The following is a 20,491-nucleotide window of genomic DNA, read 5'->3' as shown; positions in this document are numbered from 1 at the left end:
GGTGTTCATACAGGATGTGTTCAAAAAAAGCTGGACAAGGAAATCCTAGAATTTTCAGAGCCTTTAGTGTCAAATAATCCTTAAGAAATTGTAATAAGCTGATTTTCTGCACATTTATTATTATCAGTGTGAAAGCAGTTGTGCTGCTTAATAGTTTTGTTCTGTTTTTTTTATTTTAAAATACTTAGAAACTAACTGTTTTTATCAATTTAATGCATCTCTGATTAATAAAAAACATTAATGCCTTTCAAAAAATGACTTTACCGATGTACTGATCCCAAACTTCTAAATAATTGTTCAGGCTATATACATAAAAATATCCAATTATATACATCTGAACCGTTCACACGGTCTCACTGTTTCTCTCTTTTGAAACGAAATCACGTTTGCAAATCAATCCGAAAATCGAATTCAAGTAAGAATCAAAACACAATGTCTCTTGTTCTTCAAAAATAAAACTTCAGTTGAAAAAAACTGGTTATTACTTTGCTTTTGATTCAATTATTTACTTTAACACCATTTAGCAGACACTCTTTGTGAGAGTGATTTGTATTAAGTGGTTAAATGATTAAATGATGAACAAATAATTTGTTACATAATTAAAGAGATAATGCCTGCCTTAAATAGCTTCAATACAGTTTTGTATTTAACATGTTGTAAATTAAGGAACTACATTACTGAAAGAGCAGCTTAAACTCCACCACAGTCTATCACAGAAGAGAAAAGCAAGACAAAAAGAGAGACGGGAGGCAATGAAGATTTAAATCATAAAAAGTGGGAGTTTTAAATATGGGAGTCCATTAGGGGACTTTCAGCACTGATGCTATCCAGCTGTAGAATATATATATAACCTATGTAGACTAATTGCAGAGTTGAGTCAGTAGGTAGATCACAGCCTACAGCAGTCCTAGAACTGCGGCTGGGGTCCAGTCCCTACAATATAAAAGAAGCAAGAGAAACCTCTGCTGTCAGCGCTGCCCCGCATATCTGCCTCCAAGCCAATTAGTCCGGTCTGGAACGTCCAGATTTCATCCCTGTGGACGCATATTACAGAGGGACGATCGCACTGTCCCTGCGAAGATGAGAACCGCCAGAGAACAGAAGCTCTACCTGCGTATATGGATGACAGACGAGGCTGATCTCATGACAGGAGGTTTCATTTACAGTGAACCGTAAGAAGCTCGTAGGACTTTCGATTTTTTAGACAACAATGCCTCTGTTGCAAAACAGAGTGAGCTGCCAACCTAAGCAACTTTTTAGGCACATTGTCGACAGAAAGGCTGCTCCAAGCAATAGGCAGCAGTTTGGAGAAAATCTGGCACGATGAGCCAAACCTAACACGCTGAAACATGCTATGCAGATACTTTTTTTCCCATTAGAAGATCATCAAACTATAATATAGTTGAAAGATATTCAGCATACTTTCAGCTCGCGTCTACTCAACGGCTGTTTACTTTTAGGTCACCACACAGATTATGGGGATATTAGTAAGGACGCTTTCTCATACATGAAACAAGAGATTAAACACTCCGGATTTATAATACTGAGACAGACGTAGAAGAGGTTTAAAGGAGCACAGTATGTTTTTCATACATCTAACTCATTTTAAGGCCCTCTTAGTATAATGAAAGGGTCAGGACTTCTAATCCACGATATCTAATTCTGCACAAAACAATCTATTTAAAACAATATCATATGTCTCTGTCTGTGTGTATGTGTGTCTCTCTGTGAGTGAACTACGCAAATACAAGTCCATTTCAAAACCTAAAAACCACAAAAAGCAAGTATAGCATAATAATAAGAATAATAGCAATAATAATAATGATAATAATAAATCAGAGCCATTTTATAATGACATTATTTTCGCAATACATAAATCTCAATGCATTAAATCTCCAAAAATACCGAAATATATATTTATTTATCTATCGTAACAAGCGTATAATTTGAGCTTTTTGGGATATTATTGGGGAATTATTATAAATTATATATAATAATTGTGTCTAAATAAATAAATAACAAGCAAACAAGTAAATCAGTCCCAAAAACTGGTGCCATTTCTTTATGAAAAAAATTTATTTGTTTCACTTTCGGGTTTGCTTCTTTGTGTACATGTGATTACTCTGGGGTGAAAGAAATAAGCTTGCCCTTAGGTTGGCAGGGGTTTTTGATGATAGCAGAAAATATATTGAACAGCTCCTCTTTCATTCTTTACTACATGCAGGAGAACAATAGAGCGCTGCCCACCCACAAAGCTTACTTCCCTGAGACAGTTTGATAAAAGTCAATTTGGAAAGCAGTGCCCCAAATCTCAAAAGGCCAAAACTGCGTATGTGTGCAAAAGAAAGACAGAGCAAGCGACCGAAAAAAAAAAAAATGGGCCATTTGTAAGAACTATCCGCCTAAACCACTTCATATATGGGCCATTCTGGCATGAAAGCAGCAGATCTCTGAGGTTAAGGGGTATTGACAGGCTGGCCTTGTATAAAGGCCAAATGTGAATCTTTTACGTCTGTGGCCTGTTTTAAGCACTGTAATCCTCCATCAGAGCCACAGAGGTGTTCTCTTTATTTAAAATAGTGGCAATATGTCAGAAAATACTGGTGAAAATGACAAACTGATAAGTCACTGTTAACTCTCGCATTGATAAGAGATCATCAGCATCAACTGGCTGATACAGGCCCTGACAAGAGCAGCGCCACGGCCAAGCATTTCATATCGATTGGATTCGTTAAAGCAATAAAAGTGACTGACGCTAGATAGCCATCAGTCATAGCCAGAGATAAGTGTTTTGTATCTGTTCAGTTATTTACTTTTTTTTTCCAGAATTCCTCCTATAAAGAACTAATACCAGCCATGGCTAAAATAGATGCTGAATACAAGTTATAAAGGGAAAAATTCTGTCATCATAATCAATTCCTGATGTATAAAATAAAATTTCCACGTACATTTATTTTTTGGTCTGTAACTTCATAATTTCTCTTTTTTTATCCGCTTGCAGACAAGTGCACTGCAAAAAAATTTATTAAATCAAGAAGGATTTTCTAGAGAATGATATATTATTGTTTTGTTTTCAAAAAAAGAAGCCAAAAGTAAATAGATTTTTCCTTAAAACAAGCAAAATAATCGTACAATGGGGTAAGCAAAAAAATATAAATGAAATCTAATTTCAAACAGAAAACAAGATTATTTTGGTTTACCACATTGGCAGATTATTTTGATGTTTCAAGCTAAATCCCGTGAAAAAATTTTGACTTTTTCCTAAAAATCAAGACACATTTACTTAAATATAGAATTGTTATGTATTTTGGATGGAAACAGCACAAAAAATTGTAAGAAAAGCATTTTTGCAGTGTATTGTCGAATCATGCTTGAAAACATTTTTGCAGTTCTTTTTGTAGCACACAACAAACTTCACTGTAAAAAAAATTAATAAATAAATAAAAACACAAACAACAACAACAAAATACACATCTGATGGATTTTTTCCAGGATGTGTGTTTGGGTACCTAATGCCAATTTATTAGATTAATAACCAAGTCAGATAACAAATGGTGCCTGTTTTTTTAGATATATGGAACTGTGCCATTAGGACAGATGCCGTGCAGACAGCAGATACCAAAGAGACAGGATTGCCTGAAGTAGAACAAACTTACTTTCCTTTGGGACAGGCTAATTATTTAGATAATTACTATCTGAACTCTTCATCTGCATAAAACTGACAGCCAGACACCACAGCTGGTCCATCAGGCCTTTAACACACACTCATCTAAATCACACATAGATACACACCTGTACAACTCACAAAGGGTTAAACCCTTGATCAGCTTTTGTAAATACGCAGACAAACTGACTGCCACTAGGGGGCGATCTGCAAAAGTACCAAGAAGTTCAGACATGGCAAACATTCTTTCGCAAAAAGCTTGACCAATGCATTGCCAGCGACTATTTCTGAACAACACAAGCGAATGAGCTTGTGCTGCGCTACAGCCAACGCTAAATTTACTGGAAAGCAATAGCCTGGCTAATTTTACTCGCAAACAAGTGTGAAACGTAAGTGCTATACACGGAGTGACAGCAAAAAAACTTCAATAGTGTCAAAGTACCGGTAAGTCTGTCTTTTATTAGCTTCTGTGTAGCGCTCATGGTTCTGCCAACATCCATTCAGCGAAACTCCATCCAACAAGCTGTTTGTACAACTTCTTCTCCCGGCATTTGTCTCCTCATCCCTGTAAAAATAGACTGTGGGTGATGTGCATGAGCGTGACGTGACATCTACTGAAAGACTGAGTTACACCAAACGTGAAGAGCTGACAGGTTTGTGTAAACGATGCATTATGACATCATCAAAGACCAGGAAACATGCGACACATGGCAATCGAATGTACAAAACGGGAAAAACATCTGCTGCTGGAACAACTAAGCAACCAGGACTGTCAAGATACGGCAAACCTTGTTGTTCACATCTACCAAACTGGGGCAGAAATTGACATTCCTTCTACTTGTTCTTATCAAGTATACAGCCCTTTCTGTCAGACGTTTTCTGTAATGCAAGTTTTATTATCCGAAAATAACAAAGAGGTCTATATAAAATAGGCTGTCATTGGACTAGGGAGGTAAAAGTTGGATGACCAGATGTTTTTTCTTTTTTTATGCTGCTGAACTATAAGGACTCTGATGAATGAAGTGAGTAAGACATTTTGAAGTACTACAAGGGCACAAACACTGGACCCTGCCTTCTACACTAATGCAGGAGCTCTTATCAGACAAAACCATTTTAAAGAGTGGCAATGCTGCAATGCTGACTGCTACTTTCAGGGAAATGTTTCAAACCATCCATCTTGACCAAATAAAAGAGTGCCCTCAGAAGCAGACGCCTCTAGGAGTGACCACTTATCTCAAGTCACCAGCTCTGCTCTTAATAATACAGAGAGAACGAGCGAGTCAAAGAGAGAGAGATGGAAAGAGAACGTAAGTGAGGAAGTAAGAGAGAAACAAACAATGAATGTGGAAGAGAAAGAGGGAGACAATAAGAAAATGGCCCAAAACAAGGCTAGAGGCTATACAACAAACAACTGCTACAACTTAATAATGGCAAAACTTGTTTTCACACAAGACTCTACCACATAACAAAAGAGTATTAGTTCCAACAAGATGCTCTGTGATTTACCATTTCACAAAAAAGCAGGCTTTTTTTAACTTATTACTCTACAAACTTTGTGCTTCAAAAAACGCAAAGACTGTAGGCAACTCTCCATACCAGAAGGTGGCAGTGGTCTGTATTTGCTCTTCCAAAAAGAAAACCGGAAGAGCTACAGCTATGAATATACAATGGGAAGAGCAATCTTGTTTATGCCCATTTTTGACTTTACTTTGCTTTTTGCCACAAGTTATTTTCATGCACTGGTTTGCTAAGCTGAACCAGCAATCAGAGTGGTCACTCACTGACAGGCTCTGCCACTTATTTGACATGCTGAATTGGCTGAAGAGCCATGACAGTGATCAGACTACTGGCAAACAGTGTGAAACAAACAGCAAAAAGTAGGCCAACAGATGCTCGACAACAGCCTGACATTGTTAGCTTTAGCCTTTTTTGCAAAAAGAGAAATTCTAAAGAAAATCATTCTACTCTATTCCACTGAAATGCCATGAATATGTTTTAATGATAACTCGATTGGTAGCTTTGGGTGAATTACTCCTTTAGCATCCCAGCGTGGATACAGATTTGTCTGGAACTTCTAGCACTCAATCCGAGTCAATGCAGACACTAATGCAAAGGTAGAGTTCCTTGCCCCAGGAGTATCCCTACTCTTTACTTAAGAAAGGGATCCATTTCCTATCCCATATCTCAGAAAAGAAATGGGAGCTCTATACGCATACATAATTCATGAGGTCTCTCTTTCCTTACAAAGGTCTTACAGTAAATACACCTTCACTATGAAGAGAGTATTGACCAACTTTCTAAAACGCTTAGACACAATCTTTATACACCAAGTATGGCATAGGGCATCAGAGCACATCAAGCCTCTAAGAGCCACTTTAGAGAGGAAAACATCTGAAGTGGGGCCATAACATCACCGTTATGTACACTGAAGAGGACTTCGGAAGTTTAATCAATGTCCAGTCCCTAAGCCCCGGTTACATCCTTGATTCAAAATAAATAAATGCTCTCTGTAAGATTTTAGGTTTTTCAGTTTCTCATTACTGAACAACCTAGCAGGACCCAAAGAGTTGACGCACCTCATATCATCTAATAAGTGAGACTCTAACGGCATTAAGAGCGCTCACTCTTGCTAATCAGCACCTACTGTAGACCCATTCATCGCTCAGCTCGGTCAGTGCGGCAGAGCTAAGCTCATTTCCCTCTCAACGGAATGAATAAATTGGCCCTAGTCTGTCTTCGAACCACCTTGTCCCGACAGAAGGTCAATAAATCAATAATGCGTGCAAATACATGAAAAAGCAATTCAAAGTCGCCATTTTTCCTTCTCAAGCATGTCCCTACAAGCTCAGAAATGTTTCTCTTCCCTGCTGACAGGTCTCCTCAGACACAGCCTAGCTCCACTTCATGAATATTCCAAGACATGTCGGAGGAAAACAGCAGCTATGACGGTCACACAACCCTGGAATGACTTCATAATCAATCCCATGATTCCTCTCTGCCTGCGAACCATGAGTACATGCACCTGGGGCTCGTCAGGGCAGATACAAAATGACAAGTCTCTGCGTTTCGCTGCAACAGCCACTTATTGAGCAACAAAGCAATGAATCTATCTGATCCGTCCGTTGATAGTGAAGATATAAACGCACTAGCTATGTTTTCTGTAACAAGAGGCCGTCTTATTTCGAAGACGTGTTAGGCATGAAGGACCATTTATTGACACACCTATGAAGTGTATTGTTGACTTACTGTGCTTGAGTTCTTCCCTTCCGTCCACTGGGTCCTGAGGTGAGAACACAGCAACTGATTGCAGAGCAATAAAGAGGGATGAACTCCATAATGTACTCAATTGGTTTTGTGTTAATTATGGCTCATTTCAATAACTAATATCTGTCGTAATAATGTTCTAAAGGCTCAGGGGAGCAATAACTGACAGTTGGCGAGATGCATAACATATTAGCAGGGCTGCAGATGGAACTGAAGGATCACCTCCGATCAGTAAAACTGGTTGCCTCGTGCACTTATCCCCAAACTAATGCATTCTAACGGATTGTGTGCAGCATCTTGGGTGTAATTGACCCGAGGTTAATCACACTGCTGACCTTTGAGAGACGACAGAGGAGGGTACAAGATATACTGCACATTCGTTCTGACCTCCAGACAACAAGCAATATGTTCTCCAAAAACAACCTTTTTCCATAATACAGCTCTAATCCCATTAGCAATTCAACAGAATACGATTCCGGCTGGTTTACGAAGCCATTTATCAAACCAGCTTGTAAAGGATGAAATACATTTGGTGCATGAAGAAAATTAACAAACTGTGTCTGGGTGCATCTGTGCATATAACCAAGAGAGCTTCTAGAACAAAAGAGAGGCCACCAGACCCCAATTCTCCAGAGGGAAGATGATGACAGTCCTTGAAGCACAATGCTGACCAACTACAGGTTTCCAGCAACTTTTTTTGCCACCTGCTGGACCCCTCTGCTGCTTCAACCTGCTTTAAAAGATCAGCTATTGTTCTAGCCCCCAGGGGCCGTTACAAAACTCTAATGACTTCAAACTCATGACCATTTGGCGGTGCTATCGACAATTGGGCAACTTGTTCTGACCTACTTTGAAACAAGTCCCTGCTGGACTACATGAAGTTCTTCAACTTGGACAGAATAGTTCATAGCAAATGGAGAGGTCAAATGGAGCTTTGTCACAACAACCCGCCCATCCTTCAGCAAGATTTATATCTAAGCGACTAACTTAAATGGGAGATAAATGCTAATCTAGCCCCAATGTGGTGGTCTCGATCTACACTAGACTTATTGAGTCTGCCCTCCCTTCACCAGTAACAATTTGAACTATCCCTTTATTTTCTTCAAACAGATGTCCTGAAAGCCATCAGAAAAGACCTTTTCGGCCATCTACCATTTGAAACTCTGATCCCCAAAACCAGCCGTTTGCTAAAATGGTAAGTTCTTATTTCTGACACATATATTACTGTAACTTTAGACACAAAAACAGAACTGATGATTTCCAGCATGTAGCATCTTCTGTCATTCAATAACACTGAAGTAACCTTTTAAGAAATAATAACTTTCATTGTGTTTTAGTTTCAATCAATTTTAATCCTGAACCTTCATTTTAGTTACATAAGTATCTGTGTGTATTTCTATAGGAGAGTGCAATAAGTGTGAATGGACAGTTTACCCTAGGATGATAAGGAAAAGCAACAATTCACACTCCAATGATGAGGGCCAGTCCCATTGGAAAACCACTGTAATTGGCTGCACACTGAGCTACTCTTATGCATGGTGACATCTGGAAGCACGCAGGTCATTTCTATCATCTCATCAACTTCTCAGGAGAATATTCCAACCGCAGGCAGAGTGGACCTATATTCCCTGCAGACATGCTGGAAGTTAGAAGCAGTGACTTGGGTAAAAAGGAAAGATGCAAAGCAAAAATAGGGTGAAATGTTGATACAGAATGCAGTACAGGGGTGCTGAAGGGGTGTTGAAGACTATAAAGTGGGCATGTCGAGAATCTTATGGTCCCTGTGGTAGAAACGAGCCCTATTTTTTGTCTTACAGTCATAGTTTATTTCTGAATTTCCTTTGTTGCCTTCTCCACTGCAAATATTCTACTTCTCCATTCACCACCCTCTTATTTTCTGTCTGTCTCCGTCACACCCACATAGACCTTGTGGAGTCTAGTGAAGTCATTCAAGCACCCACAAATGCACACACACACACACAAATATGGAGACCAAGTAAAGTCTTTAGCACTCTGTAGAATGAAAAGTAAGGTGTTGTGGATGATTTATGTGTTTGATTTCACTCACTGCATTTGAGCACACACTCTTCTGATGAGAGTATTAAATCGGCCAGCACAAAGGATAACAGTCAGCGATGAGCAGACATATATCTTCTAAACGTCCCCAAACGAAGTCAGGAAAGCATGCACAAGGAGCGAGGCATTCAGCTTTATCAAACTGCACAATAATTAGAAGCTCCGATAAACACTTGCAAAAACAATGTCAAGAGCGCTGCCAAGATTAGCAGTTTCAGAGCTCCTGAAAAGCTAAACATTTTAAGACTTCAAAATAGTATATGCATTTATTTTCTGCACAAAGCTCTAAAAAAAAAAAAAAAAAAAAAAAAAAAAAAAGCATCATTAGGTCCGGTAGCAAGCAAAGCTTCATGTAAACTGTCCCAATCCCCAGAAGACAAAAATCCCTACACATACTCAGGTAATGAGAGCAATGGGAGGGAGGTATGTGTGTTTATGTAAAATTAGCTCAGTTATAATGATGTAGCGGTGAAGGGACCATCGTTAGAGAGGTCACTAAAGAAACCAATAAGCAGAGAAGACATACAAACAAGAGGGTGAAAAGTGTATCTGTGTCGCTTTCTAATGGGGCTTCAACAGCAGCCATCTCAACAATCTGAACAAGGGTTACTCACTAGAGGAGTGCAGGGCGTCCAGTACTCTGGGTTCAGCTCGGCTCGGGAGCGAAGGTCCAGATAGTCGGGGTTCAGTTCGGTGCGGGTGCGGGTAAGCGTTCCCTTAAAAGCCAAGAAAACGCAAGTTTACAAGTCCACATAGTAAAGTAGTAAGCAACTTTTTCAAAGATGTGAAATGGATGATATGTGTGACAAAGTGGGATGGGAACCAGAGAAAGTAGAGGAGAAGATGAAACTCTCACAAAAGAATAAACGGGAGAAACAGGATAATACTGGTTATACAGTATATATGTATACTGCATTAGACGTATGTAAATTTTCCTAATTTTTATAATTCAATTACCTCTTGATTTAAAAAAATAAAAAAACATAAATAAATAAATAATAATGATTTATTAAGATTGTTAAAATGTAATTTTCAGAACATATAGAAAATAGTGCTGTCAAACAATTACTTGCATCCAAAATAAATGTTTTTTCTACATAATGTGTACTTTGTATATTCATTATGCATATATAAATACATACAGAAAATATTTTTAAAATATTTACATGTTACATGATTTATATTCATATTTTTCTTGTGTGTATTTATATGGCCTATACATATTAAATATACATGGTACACATACATCATGTAAACATTTTTTTTATATTAGATGTGATTAATCACAGTTAATCATTTGACAGCACTTATTAAAATCCATATGCCCACTGTATATTAAAATAGATTTTAGTTATTTTTTTCTCTTTAAACTTTTAATCACCAGCCATTATTAGGTTATCAGTCAACAGATTAATTATATTAAAATTAGTTTATAAAATAACTGTAACATTGATATTCAATATTGTGACCGATGTAGGGAAAAAAAACCAAACAAACAGTGCCTGATCTAAAATTATTATAAGAAAGTTGGTGCAAACTGATTAGTAGCTGGTTGATCGGCTACCATGTTAACCATCATGGATCAGCTTGGATTATTATTACGTGACCAGTTAAGAACACTGCTTTAAGCCAGATTTTCTAGTCTTGAGTTTCTACCCTCGTGTTTGATAGACACAGACAGCTTTTTTCTGTAGAATGTGCACAAAGCTTGCCATTTCAAGTCTGAATCTTGCAATTCAGGCCACACCAATTTCCTGTTTCAACAGGTATTACAAGTGCTGTGATTCCTATTAATGGAACTCAACAAGACACTTCCAAAAGCAGAAGAATGAATGGCATTCTGTCACTTATCATAAACTCGACAGAAAAACAAGATTTCTGAGAATTTCTGACCTTCGGCAACATCCTTAATATTTTACACATGGGCATAAAATTAGGGGGCTCTCAATTTCCAAACACTCAGTCAACTCAAAAGGTGACAAATTACACAGCGCTTTTAGGCTGAGGCAGAACTGAAGATGTTTTTTTCTTCACGCTTTGTGTCCAAAATGATACAGACTGATTATATCTCCTTTGAAAATGAAATTGCCTTTATAAGCATACGGCATTTGTGTTTGACAAACCTCCGCTGTGAATCTCAGCGAAATATCCTGCTTTCAAATCAGTCTGCCCTTTGTTAGGTAATCTGCTTTTCTCTCGCAAGCACACTTCGTCTTTTCTCTTCTGTGTGTGTTATTTTTTATTTTTTTACATGCAATAGAAAGAGGGACGCATATGAAACAAACACATATGAGTGGTGACATTTCAAATGATATTAGAGTGATACTCAAGCAGGGAAAGCAATCAAAAAGGCTTTGGCGGAGGCAAGGCGACCTCATTGAAATTCACAAACAAAGTGAGAGAAGCTAAAACATATTGCTCATCGTACAGCCAGGAATTAAAACCTAAACGCTGACCTGAAAGAAAACAATCAAATAGAGGCTTTCGTATATTAACATGCGCGGCGAACAAGAAAATTCTCGAAACGCACGCTAAGCATCGCATGAGATTCAAGGTCACGCAAAAAAAAAAAAACCACGAAGCAGGCAACGCGAAAGGCTCAAATGCCCTCTGGAGATGCTATGAATACTAAAGAAATGGTTTATTTGCTTCGGAAAGAGCCGTTTTTCATTTTCCATCTCGCTCCGTCCCTAACGAAATCCAGTAAATTGCGGCCATGCGAACACTGTATGATGTATACCGTAATTATCTGTTGATTTACAAAATGGCCGCCCAGTAATGAGGCAGGGCCGATGAGAGACCCCGGGCATACATCACTGTCTCTAACCCCAGAACGCCTTCGAGAGAGCACCCTCGGCCTCTTACACGTGTTATTTATCTCCACTCCGTCTCTGCGCGCTTCGCATCGTGAAATCTGAAGTTACGTTTGCAGTGCCAAGGCGTCAAAAAAGTCTTTTAGCTTAACCACGACGTCTATTTACTTATTTGTCTGGAGCTCGGTGCCGCCCACTCTCTGTGTTTTAATTAATGTCACGTTGACCTGGACAACACGCTTTGGCAGTCGGCAAAGTCGTTTAATGCCAGCGCGATTCTCCACTCTATCCATTAGTGAGCGAGCGTGAAGGAAAGCGCATTCTAAAGCGCTGGCGTATGGTTTGTACTCTTTAATTGTATTATTAATTTATATTTTTACTGTAATCTTACTCTGGCACGTACAGAGCGTGTTTGGTGTGTGTAGTCGTGAGAACAAGCATTCTGTGTGCATTCGAGAGCTTTTCTCACAGCAAGATGTGTGATCAAAGCCAGAAGGAAGGCTGCTTCCGTTCTCTAAAAGTACAAGCTGTCTGTCATCTGTCCTTCATTCCCTCAAACAAAGCATGTTCTGCTGAACTGAACATATTCTGAGCTTTAAAAAAGTTGAAAAAAGAGCCTCTGTACTTCCTGTTTAGTGCAATAAATTTGCAGAAAATCACAAAAATGTACTCTGGAAGGTTTCAGGTAGTCACGTTGCTTTGGTTCTAGTCGACACGTAACAGATTTGGGTCATGCATTTTGGTGTTTAGTTGGGTTGAGGGAAATTCTGAATGTAATAACTAACTTTCAAGTGATGGGTGTGATTCGCACACCCCATTGAAATCTAAATTGGAATAACAAAAGGAATTTGTTTAATGGCAAATTAATTAAAAAAAGGAAATGCGCTGGTGGAAAATTACCGTTTTTCCACTCACGCACAAAAAAAAGAATTCATTAAATCGGATGAAATGTATCGTTCAAAATGTGGGGTTTGGTAAGATTTTTAAATGATTGTAAGTGAACGTATGTTAGTTCAACAAAAGCTGCATTTATTTAAAAAATACAGTAAAAATATAATAAATAGCCATAAAAAATATCACTGTATTGTGACAATTTCCTATTTAAATATATATTAAAATATAGTTTATTTCTCTGATGTAACACTAAATGTTCAGCATCATGACTCCAGTCTTTAGTGTCACAGGATTCTTTAGAAACATGCTCATGTGCTGCTTCTGAAACATTTCTCCTTACTAGCATTATTTTTTTATTTATTTAAATACCACAGATTTTACATGCACTTTTGCTTAAACTGCACTTTTGGTCAATTAAATGAGTCCATGCTGAATAAAAACATTAATTTGTTTAAAAAGAATAATAAAAATCCTCACTAAAATAAGCCTAGTTCTTCCATACACTTCCCTCTATCGAATCACGATGGACCCAACAGTCATATTATGATTAACAACGTGATGCATAAGAGAGCTGAATGCACTTTTTTACACGACTCTGTAGTGTCATTCAACCTAATGACTGCCATATCCCACCCACCATGATTTATTAAAGCAATAGAGCCCATATTCAAATTATGGTGGCACGGCTAAGACACGCTGACATTATAATTTGCCATATATCACACAAGTGCATGAATATCATTACCAATTTATGAATGTGATTAAGGGGGGGGATATTACTCTGGATTAAGTAGCCTGGCACTCTTCGTGAGTAAATAAGTGTGTGTGTGTGTGTGTGTGTGTGAGAGATAGACAGGTGATGCTGACGGCGCTTTTCCATTTACTCTGTATATCTAGATTATCTATCATCATTTATTTAGAGAGCTTTTATACAGAGGGCCATGTTTACAGGAGGTCAAACGCTCATACACATATACATGCAAACATCAAATGCTTCATAAAAGACACCACAACCAGACGGATGATATAAATCATGGGCTTTTATAAATATAATGTGCCTGAAGGGATGCTACGGGACTGTACGACAGCCCTCTGTCAATCACATGAGCTTTTGTTCAAACTATAACACCCACAGCTTCTATTGATCTCATGATGTATCTCTCTTCAGGGGCCATTTAATTTCACTCAAAATAAACCATATCCTCACCGATTATTAAGATAAAGAGAGGGTTTTAGCTACTAGGGATTAATTTACAGTCTGTGCGTGTCCTGTTACTGGTGGGCTTTTTGTTCATTTTTATTGGACAAAATGTATTTATTAGAAGACGGTTTCTGACATCAAATAACAAAGTAGTGTTGTCAAATGATTAACTGTAATTAATGACATTGATAATGTGTTTTGTTCACACATATATATATATATAACAACATTTTTTTCTTAAATATATGCATGCATATGTGTGTATTTGTATATACATAAACATTATACGCATATGTTATGTAAACAAAAACATTTCTTTTTGGTGCGATTAATCGCGATTTTTAGTTTCCAACAGTTCTTTTTATCTCACTATTCAATTTCGATTCTACACGCATATCTTCCTATTAAAATTTTCTCTCTCTCTCTCTCTCTCTCTCTCTCTCTCTCTCTCTCTCTCTCTCTCTCTCTCTCTCTCTCTCTCTCTCTCTGTCTCTCTCTCTGTCTCTCTCTCTCTCTCTCTCTCTCTCTCTGTCTCTCTCTCTCTGTCTCTCTGTCTCTGTCTCTCTGTCTCTGTCTCTCTGTCTCTGTCTCTCTCTCTCTCTCTCTCTCTGTCTCTCTCTCTCTCTGTCTCTCTCTCTCTCTCTTTCTCTCTCTCTCTCTCTCTCTCTCTCTCTCTCTCTCTCTCTCTCTCTCTCTCTGTCTCTCTCTCTCTGTCTCTCTTTCTCTGTCTCTCTGTCTCTGTCTCTCTGTCTCTGTCTCTCTGTCTCTCTCTCTCTGTCTCTCTCTCTCTCTCTCTCTCTCTCTCTCTCTCTCTGTCTCTCTGTCTCTCTCTCTCTCTCTCTCTCTCTCTCTCTCTCTCTCTGTCTCTCTCTCTCTTTCTCTCTCTCTCTGTCTCTCTGTCTCTGTCTCTCTGTCTCTCTCTCTCTCTGTCTATATAAATTGAGAAAAAAAAGTATTTCTTTTTTCAGTGTATACAGAAATGCATGACTTTTCCCAAAACTGGAAATCACAATTCCACACATTTCCAGGTTTCCACGCAACTTGCTTTCTCAAGCTTCAAAACTAAACGCGTAAGATGAAACATCCTCTATAGCGCTCCTTACTTATATTATAAATGTGAGAGCGTATGAAGTTTGGCTTATGTAGCCTAAAGTTCATGCTCACAGATGTTTCAGACCTTTCATGTATAAAGTCGCAAAGGAGACTGCATACATCCATACAAGCGTAGGTTTTATAAATCAAGCTTCAGTTTCCTACTCCTCGTCTTTTCCTCAATTTAAACTGTGTTTTAAAATTGAGGGCTGTAATTTCATTACGCGTTCATCAAGAAATGTGCCCTCTATTTTTCTTCAAAGCTAAACGTACTCATCCAAAAATAATAGCTCGTAATGAGAATGTCAAGGGCTGACCGCGGCTTTTTTAACAGAAAGTATCACTTGCCATTTTTCTTTTTTTGTTTTTATAAAAGAGTTCTTTTGATTCTTCCTAATTAGGTTTCTTGGTGCCACGGTGATGCCTGCGCGTTCCTGCGCTCTCTGTGACAAAGCGTCACAAAACCGAGGGTGGTCCCAGCACAAAAGTCGATACGTGGGTGACTTTGGCGCGGTTGAAAGAGCTTCACGTGACCCAGCTGAGATGTGCACCTGTGTGAAGGAGCCTCATCTCAAGGCCTCTTCATTAACGCGTCCGAAGCATTCAGCCTAATTAATCTTTTCAGTGCACTTCACTTCTCTCCAGATAAGCCCTTTCTGTTTGTTTCCCCGCATGATAATCAGGCAAATTTCCAGTTACAGTGGCAACATGTGCCTCTTACCGAGCCCCCATGGGTCACTTAGAGAAACTGCGGATGCCTGCAGAAAAAACAAGAGATAACTAAACGCGTTTTATTAAGGTTGAAGCTGAGGGCAAAGAGCTCCTGGAGGATACGACGTAAATAAATACACATCGTCCGCGCTCCGACTGTTTACCTTCGGCGAAATCTCACCACCGCCGAGAGCCGCCATGCATCACGGGGGGCCGTTTGATAATTACTAAAAGGATCGTTCGCAGTCGACTCCAGCCACGGCGCATGAAGCACGTGTTAAGGGTCTGATAAATGTCCGCAGGTCTCCTTCTGTTACAGCTGCATTAATAGTTAACAGCTCAGTAAAAATCAATCAGCGCATTATCTAGCCTGCCTCCTGAGATCGGCCCAGTATGTTTAATATATTTGCCACCATGTTTAATATATCGCATTCATAATCGCCCCTTTCCTTATAGTCTCCTCACTATGGTTGAGCTACTGGAGCACCAGCGCTGCAAATGAGCTCGTAAAAGAGGAGAGGGAGCCATGAAGCACATCTTCTCCATCGCTCTTTATTTATCTCTCTCCTTCGCTCTTTCTAGCACAGATCCGCACAGTTGTTGGAACTGACACAGGTAATGTACACACTGTCGACGCTGAGGGATTTATGTCATTCTGCACACATGCAGTTTGGTTATTTGTGAGCGTGAAAACTACGTACAACAAACGCACTCAAAAATTCAGGTGGTGATGAAGGCATTTGCATTAAGTAGTGTATAAAAACCCAAAGAAAACCCCCCAGTGACTATGATTTAGATATTGATAGATCATCTAAGCTGTGGTGATCCAAAAATAAAATGAAATAAAATAAATATATTTTTTCTGCAGTCCTGGTAATACTAACTGGTTACATGTTGACTATTGCATATAAATCGATTATTAAAAATGATTTAAAAGTGTTTATACTCTTATACATACAAAAAAATATTCTAAATAAATTTATACACAATGGTTTGTAATATACACACAGTTTTGTTACTAATAGATTTTACAGGAAAAACAATCTTAAAATTACCATTAATAATATTACAGAATTTTACAAGATTATAAAATTGTAAGAAATATTTTTTAAATGTAAAGGCATTTATAAAATAACAGTGAATTATTTTTACAATATAAAATTTTTAAGAATACTATATATATATATATATATATATATATATATATATATATATATATATATATATATATATATATATATATATGTGTGTGTGTGTGTGTGTGTGTGTGTGTGTGTGTGTGTGTTTAACTGCATTAATTTATACTGCATTACACACACACACACATACATATATATATATATATATATATATATATATATATATATATATATATATATATATATATATATATATATATATATATATATAAATAATATTCTTAAAATATTTTAGATTCTAAAAATAATTCACTATGTTACTTTGTTTTCAAATTAATGCAGTCTTGAGGAAAAGAATGAGAGAAAAATAGCAAACAGCAAATGGGTTAAAATGCTGCCATCCATGTTTTGTGTTTAAAGCCACATGACAGCAACAAATAGCTATAGTCATCCGAGTCCTATATTCCATATATATTTGCAAAAAATAGTTTATGGGGTTAACACCGTGTTTAAAATGCAGCTGACAGCCTCAAAACACTCTTCTGTGGCGAAGAGGCAAGAGAAGAAAGTGAGCACAAGAGAGCATTAACATTTGATTGAACACTGGCAACAATCAGTCTCTTCAGCAAATTTCAGATTTGTGTTTACCGCGCTCCTGCTAAGCCCATTTTCACGGTGGGCTCAAAACTACAACTTATCGACGTTCCATTTAAGTTGACAATGGCCAGGGAGAGCCTCTCGCTAAGACGACAGCAAAAAAACAGCTTGAACGCCGGGGCCACCACTAAAAATATCACCCAATTATCCTCAGCGCTCTAATATCATTCAGGAACTAAAGAGGATTGCTTTTCGCCGGGGCCTTTCACTTTGTTCTTGAAGAACAAAAGCCTATCAAACTACCAACCCCTCAAATAACCATATGTATCCAGTGCACATTCAAAGCGACGGCTTTCTCATGCAAAACTCTCCGTCCACGCTGACACAAATATATTTCTGAAGACTGTTTGAAATGATAATTAATTTGCACCTTATAGAAAACCAAAGTCTACACTCCAGGGAGAGGGGGGGGGGTGCAATACAGACAAGGGCAGCAACGAAAAAGTACTTTCATTTTGAGCTGGTTTACATGAATAAGAAGAAAGGTAACTCTCAGAGGGGGTGACTGAGGTTACGAAAGGTCACACCGACGACACCAGACGACCACGGATCACAGAATCCCTTCTATTATGGCGTCTGGTGACAGAGAATATTCCAAATCGATCTTATTCTATCGTCCCGCCATCCACTCGGCCATTCGGCTAGATGACACGTAATACTCGCCTTGAGGAATCCAAGACCTGAGCGCAGAGCAGAGGAACGCTCAATCAATTAAGCAGTCGAGACGGGGATAGTGGATGGCATCGAGGTCTGCTGTTGTGCTGCTCATTCACAAGAGACGAAGCCTTTATTGATTTCTACTGCGGGCCTCGTTCTCATCATTAGAGAACATTACTGATCTAAAGAGGACCCCTGACCGCGCTATTGGTTAATGACTACTTAAAAAGACAGTAGATGGGCGAAGGAAAGCGGTGTGATCATTGAGTGAAAAAACGTGTCAAGGAAATAACCAGGTCATATTTTACTCGATCAAAAGGGAAGAAATAGTAACATATGTTCCATTGAGATGTTTTGCATTTTATATATATATATATATATATATATATATATATATATATATATATATATATATATATATATATATATATATATTTATTTAGATATATAAAAATTACCTTGTTCTTTTTAAAAATAACATTCATCTAATTGTCCCTCAGTCCTCTCAGAATTTTAAAGTTTTATTGATTACACACACACACACACACACATATACATATACGTATATATCAGTATTACAATAACAGTAAAAAGTATTGATTTTATTTCGTTATTTATTCATTACAGTACAGAAAAATTGGGGGAAGTATTATAATGAAAACAATGTCACAATTTAAACAAAAATGGTTAAAGGCTTCTTTTTTAAGCAAAAAAGAGTTTATTATTTTTCTTTTGATTTTTGTTAAAATGACAAACAGTAAATTAAGTGCATTAATATTATGACAAATTAGCTTAAAAAAGTATAATGATACACAATATACTATAATATCATCTGATTTCATTAAAAAATAGGCTTCATTTTCATTAAGCAAACATTATTGTTTTGATTATTATTACTGACTTGATTTTTGTTTCTTTTGAATTTTGGGATACATACACCTTCACACAATTCCTCCATTCAGTTAAATACCACGGTCTAAGGTAGTAGAAAAGATAAATATTTCTCTGCTATAAAAGAGAAATATGTTCTGTTTGCACACAAATATAGCCTAATCTTTGTGTCATGTGCGAAATTACACTATTTACCGCATCTGACAGGTTACGAGTAATACGCAGCATAACTAAACAAATATAACAGGTTATTTGAAGTTATTTGTTGGGAGTCTGGCTCTATTCTTTCTGTTCATGAACACAGGCTCCACAGCAATGCCACACAATACGATGCTAAATATATAAAATCAATTCCACCTTATATTCCCTCTCTCCGTCTGTCTGCCTCTCTCTCGTGTTTTAGGAGATGTGAGACGCAGTACACTCTAAACCGCTTGTTTGGAATTATGTGAGGAAGTCTCAGCGAACTGGCTTTAGAAACCCTGCTCTAAAGGATCTGTCACAAAATCTTTGCTTTGTCTTCATCCCTGGAGAGACGTGTGGTTTTCCATTCCTATCACCACTGCTCTCTGGTTCTAACCACCTGTAGGAACCGCCGTTTTCTTTGCTCAAACCTCTGTTCTGAACTGTTGGAAACAAGCAGTCTGTGTGAATGTGGATGTTTATATCGATCTCATATGTCCTCATTCATATTTCAGGCACTAAACCACACAAGAGTGGTAGGCAGACGTGCAATGCCGCGAAACCTTCATCTCGCCTGACCATTAGGCCTGAAACGGAGAACAAAGCATGCGTTGCATTCCAAAAAGTGCCTGAAGGTAATTCACAACGCAATGCAAATAGATATGCGATGCATAACCGCACTGTAGCAGAGTATCCATTAAACCGTTTTCTTCCACCAGCCTGTTTTCCCTTCCAGGTCAACTACTAAGAGAATTTTGCTTGGCTACTTGGTTAAATGTCAATATGTTTATATTGAGTTAGCTGAATAACAAGACATCCAGTTTAATAATACACCTGAAGGTAACTCTTTTTGTTACCACCAACGCAAGGGCATGTGTTAAGTGTGTTCAACAGGGTCATACACTCGCAATACGCCGGGCGAGCGTTCTCAAACACTACCACGTATTTGTGTTCTTCATTTTATTCTCCTTAATCATGACAGAAGATTAATTAAGGGGTAGGAATGACCAGAGGCAATAATTTATGTTTTGTTACAAGAAACATACAGTATACGCGTGCCTTCGGTAACTCTGGCATTAAAAAAAATACAACTTTTAGAATGCCTGAAGCCATTTGTATATTTAAAAAAAGACCTACTTTATCTTAAATAAGAACAGACATCACAGTAATGATATCACTGCTTAAATATTTATTATTAACATTACTGAAGAGTAATATTGTTATTAATTTGCCTTTGCTACCATTTATT

At 37.9% G+C, this 20,491-nt stretch overlaps 1 protein-coding gene across 4 annotated transcripts in view; it reads right to left on the bottom strand.

Moving 5' to 3' along the window:
- Positions 1–20,491, bottom strand: part of LOC122346848 (protocadherin-9) — a 241,914-nt gene that overhangs the window by 179,438 nt on the left and 41,985 nt on the right. For all 4 annotated transcript variants that reach the window (XM_043241701.1, XM_043241702.1, XM_043241705.1 and 1 more), the window contains exon 3: positions 9,619–9,720. In XM_043241701.1, the coding sequence (XP_043097636.1) occupies positions 9,619–9,720 (102 nt within the window). The remainder of the gene's footprint in view (positions 1–9,618; positions 9,721–20,491) is intronic.

This window comes from Puntigrus tetrazona, chromosome 6 (assembly GCF_018831695.1).
Source record: "Puntigrus tetrazona isolate hp1 chromosome 6, ASM1883169v1, whole genome shotgun sequence".
In the NCBI taxonomy this organism is placed as follows: domain Eukaryota; kingdom Metazoa; phylum Chordata; class Actinopteri; order Cypriniformes; family Cyprinidae; genus Puntigrus; species Puntigrus tetrazona.
This window is presented reverse-complemented; position numbering and strand designations above follow the sequence as displayed.